Raw genomic sequence first — 6,000 nt, forward strand, 5'->3', positions numbered from 1 at the left:
GGACCAAGCCTACATGAATCCAAATTCAATCACTAAAATGTTAAAAATAACATGTTTTCACGTTTTCCCAAAGTCGCAGTTATGCGTATCTTAGGGCTAAACCCTCTTTACTCATCAAATTTGTCCTCGTCCATCTTGTATATTTAAAAAGCCCTCTCCCCCACTCGCAGGATGACTGCCCAAGACTTCAGAGTTCAAGGTGGGCCTCGGGAATGCTTACAAGTAAGTGCAAAACAATTTCATTCCTCTTACAAAGATCCACGCCCCTCATCAGCCGAAAGCAGCTAGCCGGGTCCTCGCCCCTACTTCCCTCCAGACTGAGGAACGCACAGGAGACGCAGGTAAAACATCGCCCAGCTTAAACTCGTTTGCCTCCTTAAGTACGTTCATTGCGCAAACCTGAAGTTATTTTACAGAGACAGCCCTGCGCATGTGCAAGACGGGAACGGGCGTCTCCAGGATGACCCCAACAGCACGAGGAGCTTTCTTGGACTGATTAGCAAGGCAGCTTCCAAGCCTGAAATTCCCTAAACCCTTAAGTTCCGCCCTGATCCCTGGGTCGGGAGATGGATTTGAGCCGGGCCTCCAGTCTCCTTGCTGGTCGACCTCACAATGAAGCTTTTTCTTTTCACAAAGGCCGGGGCCACCCATCTTAGTTTAGGCATGCGGGATCTAGTTCCCCCACCAGGGATCCAACCGGGTCCCCTGCATTGGGAGCACGGAGGTTTACCCACTGGACCACCAGGGAAGTCCGCATGCAGCAACTAAAACCCAGCACAGCCTGAAAGAGTAAATAAGTTTAAAAAAAAAAAAAAAAAAGCTGGAACCATAATATTGGCTTCTATGCGCTTCCGGGAGCCAGCCCTTGCTAGGTAACAGAAATCTCTTCTTTCACGTTAAAATAAAACCAAAAGTCCACGCGCATCATCTCATAGCATCTCCACAACCAAAGAGTCGTACCTGACCCGAGGAGGTGGGTTCCCGGCGACTCTGCACTCGAGGTACACCCGACTTCCTTCTGCCACCTCTCGGCTCCGCAGCTTCTGGATGAACCGGGGAGCGGCCAGCAGGTGGCGGGCGGCCGGGGGAGAGGGGCTTTGGCTGGGCTGGACCACGTCCCGGGCCACCGCGGGGTGATGCCCGGGCTCCAGGGGCTCGGCCCCGGCTTCCACCTCCCGCTGGTCCCCGGTGGGGCTCCGGCTGGCCGAGGCGCTCGTCGGGGCTGACAGCTGGTTCTTAGGGGACAGGTACCCACTGTCCGGGGACGAGGACTCCCCGTTGGGGTTCCTGGTTCTCGGCTTGGAGGTTTCTCTGAAGATGGCCGTCAGCTCCTCGATGAGGCTGGCCGCCTTTTTGCACAGCGGGCTCTGGGGCCCGGTCCTGCCCCCGTGCGCGGCTCTGGGCTTGGCACTGGCGCCGGGGGCTTTGGCACCGTGTTGCCCTGCCCTGCGGAGACTCCGGATGTAGCTGGGCCGGGCCAGCAGGGGCGAGACGCCGGGCTTCCTCCTGGGCGCAGGCGAGGAGATGCACTCGGCTGGCTCTGCTGGCAGCGGCGGGACAGGTGCAGGCCTGTGGGCGCCAGGCGTCCCCGGGGATGCGTGCTCACCCGGCCTGGCCTCCTGAGGGGGAGGCGACCCCCAGAGGCTCCCAGGAGAGGGGCTGAAAATCTGTGAGTCCTCCCTTTCCGAGTCGCAGTCTTCTGTCTCTGAGTTGGCTATGGCTCTGCGGGCCAGGTCCAGACTCTTGTTTATCTCCTCCTGGCTGAGGAAGGCTGACAGCCCGGGCAAGAAGTCTGCGTTCTCGCCATCTTCCGCCACGTCCGACAGGGAGTCGTAGAAGGAGTCTCGGGAGGACGTGTCGGACATAGTCGAGAGGCGCTCATGCACTCTGTCTGCTCTGGACGGGAAGGCAGGGGCCTGGAAACCAGCTCTGAAGGACAAGAGACACAACTGCGGTTAGTAGGAGCGACGTGTGTGTGTGTGTGTGTGTGTGTGTGTGTGTGTGAGATCACAATACTGCTCATCCACAAGTTGGGAGAAACAGTAAGGCAAACAAATATGCTTTTCAAGTCATTTTCCCCTATAAATTGGAAGAAACGTCAAGCATACTTGTGTTTATCATTTTAATTTGGTATTTGCCCTGTGAGTGAATACTAATCATCTCACTAAGCATCATTACATAACTCAGGAGGGCCACGCCTGCCGTGGGTGCTGTGAGTGGACCAGGACCTCTGCCTCTTGGGCCCCCTTCCCTCCCTCCTCACCCCTCCTTACAGCTCTAATTACATTGATGTTATGAGAACAGGAGTTTGTTGATATTTTAAGCAAATCTGACTCTGCTTATGTCACCCTAAACCACGAAATGCATTTTGATTCCAATTTTCATTGGTTTTTTTTTTTTAAATTTTTATTTACTTATTTATTTATTTATGGCTGTGTTGGGTCTTCGTTTCTGTGCGAGGGCTTTCTCTAGTTGCGGCAAGTGGGGGCCACTCTTCATCGCGGTGCGCGGGCCTCTCATTATCGCGGCCTCTCTTGTTGCAGAGCACAGGCTCCAGACGCGCAGGCTCAGTAATTGTGGCTCACGGGCCTAGCTGCTCCACGGCATGTGGGATCTTCCCAGACCAGGGCTCGAACCCGTGTCCCCTGCATTGGCAGGCAGATTCTCAACCACTGCGCCACCAGGGAAGCCCTTTCATTGGTTTTTAGTTTTCGGTGAAATTTTTGAAACTTGTTCTTTTCCTGGTGTCCAGACATGTGTATTCACATTCATTCATTCACTAGTTAAATCAAGGCAGAGTTGAAATCGCTTACTGAATTTCAGGTGCAGAGGGACAGCTGCGCTCTAGACCAGGGGTTGGCAAACTTCCCCACAAACGGGCGGATAACCCCAGGCCACTCAGCATGAGGGGGCATTGTGCCGACAGCGCTCTGCAGATTATTTCACTTAAAACCCTCACAACTGGTGGCCCCAGTTTAGAAAGGGGAAAACTGAGCCAGAGGATGTGAGAACAAGAGCCCAGACGACGACCCCAGAGCCCACGCTTTCGCCATATGCTTCCCTACCATCGTATATATCGTTTCACAGCCGAGGTCCCAGCAATGGATCCGACTAAGAAAACGTGGGTCAGAAATCAGAGTTCTGCTATTAAGGATATTTAGTGCAAAGTGAAAATAACATGATAGATTTTAAAACCTCACAAAAAGCACTGTCCAAGGAAGCTAGAGAGCACACTTCTGAATGGTGAAACAACTTTAAATTCTTTTTTTTTTTTAAATACAGAGTGTTTGCCGGAGGCAAATTAAATCACCTGTTTATTAATTTATATTTTGGTTTTAAAGAGGCACCATCTGACAAGATCCAGTTGTCCAGATTAGGTGTAGCTTAGAAACCACTTGCACAGTGAAAAAGAAAACAATAGCAGGAAGGCATATATGGTCCGGGTTTAATCTGCAACCCCGACATTGCCGCTAGAACATGCACGTGGGCTCGGGAAAGCGCTCATAACATGTATGAAAGGGGAAGTTTCCACGTGGCCCAAACTCACCAGAAAATTATGCTTCAGAGATTTCCGTGTTATTCAACCTTCGCATTAAAAGGTCGTAATCAAAGAGATACAACTGCAAACATTTCCGTTATTGCCCTGAGATTTCATGTGTTATTTCACACAGCGCTTCTGGCAATTCCGTGCTGGTGAGATCCATACAGAAAATGCAACACACCGGCAGCGGCGCAGAGCTAATGGAGCGCCCGGGGCCTCCTGGCGGCAGACGTCCCGTGGCTCCCACGCGCCCCCGGCCCCGCCCGCCGCCGCCATGGCCGGGTCGCCGGCGCCCAGCTCGCAGGAGGCGCTTCTGCTGGAGCTCAAGGGGCTGCAGCAGGAGCCGGTGGAGGGCGTCCCGCTGAGCCCGGTGGGCGAGGGCCGCCTGTCTACCTGGGCGGTGGCCATCTTCGGCCGCGACACCTACCACGAGGGCGGCTACTTCAAGGCGCCTCGAGAGCCCCATCGACGACCGCCGGCCTGTTAGTCCCGGACCAAGATATGGCACCCCGACATCTATCGGACTGGGGACGTGTGCATCTCCGTCCTCCGCCCACCCCGGTCCGTGACGCCCTCAGAGCGGCAGAGCCCCGCCCAGAACGTCAGGGCGCTGCTCCTGAGCGCCGTCTCCCTCCGCCGCGGACCCAACGCCTCTCCCCGCCCACGGGGGCGCCTCAGTGATGCACGGGAAGCGGGAAGAGAGCACAGGCTAGGACCGCGAGAACATGGACAGCATCCGGAAGCAGGTCCCGGGGACCACGGTGCATGCGGAGCGGGGTGGTGTGCAGGTGCCCACCACGCCCGCCGGGTCCTGCGTGAAGACCAGGACCCCGGCGCCCACGGGGACGCAGAGCTTTTCCACGAGGACGGCGAGGCTGAGGCGGACCGCTGCTTCCGGGCCGACTCGCAGGACTCGGGCACCGAGGAGCCCTCACACCGCAACTTACCTCAGCCACCCGCCTGTCTGCCGCCGCCACCACCAGCTCCGGGCGCCGCGCGGCCCGGGGTCCCCCAGCCCACGTCTCCTCCGCCTCCGCCTCCAGGGAGGCCGCCGCCCTCGAGGCCCTGGGCCCCGCGTGGGCCGCAGCCAGAGACTCGGAGTCCCGCCTCGCGAGTGGACGGGTTGACTCGGGGTCATCTCTCCTCTCTACTTTGGTTTGTTTGGAATTTAAATAAAGCGACTTTATGAGAAAAAGAAAAGAAAAGAAAATGTAACACACTAAAAAAGAACTAATGTGTGAAAAGGAGTAAAGAGGGGGTGAGGTCAGTGTCCACTTGTGCAAGCAGGGTTGACGATTGGAAAGTGTGAGGCATAAGGTGTGCTCCCACGTCTATAAATCTTTGCCCCCTGCCTCTGTCCTCTTTTCTGAAGGAAGTCGAATTGCCTGGAAGTTCCCTCTTCTCCTCTGCGTCTCCTTCATCGCTTCCTTGTTAGGTTGGTTTAGTTGTCGTTTCCCCTAAAACTCCCGTAAGCTGCAACTATTTTCTGTTTTCTTTGGATTCCTGCGGGTCTAGCTTCTTCATGTGGAGAAATGGCCTTTCCCAGTTTAGTCACTCTTCCTTTACCAGGATGATAAATTGACCATGAATTCCACTTACTATGCGCAAGGGAAGCTTCCAGGAGGGCGAAGATGAGCCAGGCATGGTCTCTTCTGTAACCATCTTACAATCCAGGAGGAGGGATTAGGCAAGAGTCAAGAATGACCCAAAGACAAGGAGGAACGTGATGATTCCTGTTAAAATAGGAGATCGGATGGTGGGAGAAATCACACTTACGAATTTGGCGGTGCCATTCCTTTGCTGCTTTTTTTGCCAGTGGTCCCCCAGCTAATAAGAGAAGGTCCAAACGGGGCAGGCAGGTTACCTGTGCGCCCCTGGACGGTCAGCGAGATGTGAAGTCTCAGGCCTCGTCCCCCACTATCACTCTTGACAGGCGCTGCGCCCACGCCCAGCCGTCTGCTTCCCGCTCTGAATATCGTCTTCTTTCACGCCCCTGAGCTTTGCACACGTGGTTTCTTTCGCCTTTCCCGTCTGTTGTGTTTTTCCAACTCCAGCTCATCCTTGAAAACTACTTAATTTCACTTCTTGTTGGTACTTTATATGATCCTCCAGTCAATACAATTCACTCCTTCTTTGAACATGACACTCTGCAGGTATTTTGTTGTAACATTCATTTTATTGAACTATAAAGATTAGTTAAGAACCCTGTGAAGGCTAGGAAAGCAGGTGTTGACTGACAGCCTTTCTGTGCTGGACGCCTGGCAGTGTCTGGGTCACGATCGTGGCAGGTGAAGGAGAAAACCACACCTAGTGTTTGAACCAGTTTTGAGCCCTGGGTGGGAATTGACAGGAGAGGGAGCCACACATCCACAGCAGACACAGGACACCCTGCAAGTATTTTGTCCCCTCCTGTCCTGGAGGCCCCTCCTGTCCCCTCCACCCACTCTCAGCCCCAGGCC

At 54.6% G+C, this 6,000-nt stretch overlaps 1 protein-coding gene and 1 pseudogene across 1 annotated transcript in view; one reads left to right on the plus strand and one right to left on the minus strand.

Annotated features, from left to right (window-relative positions):
- PALLD (palladin, cytoskeletal associated protein) overlaps window positions 1-1,865 on the minus strand; it is a 367,391-nt gene extending 365,526 nt beyond the window's left edge. The window contains exon 1 of the mRNA XM_068551769.1: window positions 961-1,865. Coding sequence (XP_068407870.1) covers window positions 961-1,865 — 905 coding nt within the window. The remainder of the gene's footprint in view (window positions 1-960) is intronic.
- A 1,612-nt stretch (window positions 1,866-3,477) lies between these two features.
- LOC137771025 (ubiquitin-conjugating enzyme E2 R1 pseudogene) lies at window positions 3,478-5,437 on the plus strand (annotated as a pseudogene).
- Window positions 5,438-6,000: the final 563 nt, after the last annotated feature.

The sequence above is a fragment of the Eschrichtius robustus genome, chromosome 10 (genome assembly GCF_028021215.1).
Source record: "Eschrichtius robustus isolate mEscRob2 chromosome 10, mEscRob2.pri, whole genome shotgun sequence".
Taxonomy (NCBI): Eukaryota; Metazoa; Chordata; class Mammalia; order Artiodactyla; family Eschrichtiidae; genus Eschrichtius; species Eschrichtius robustus.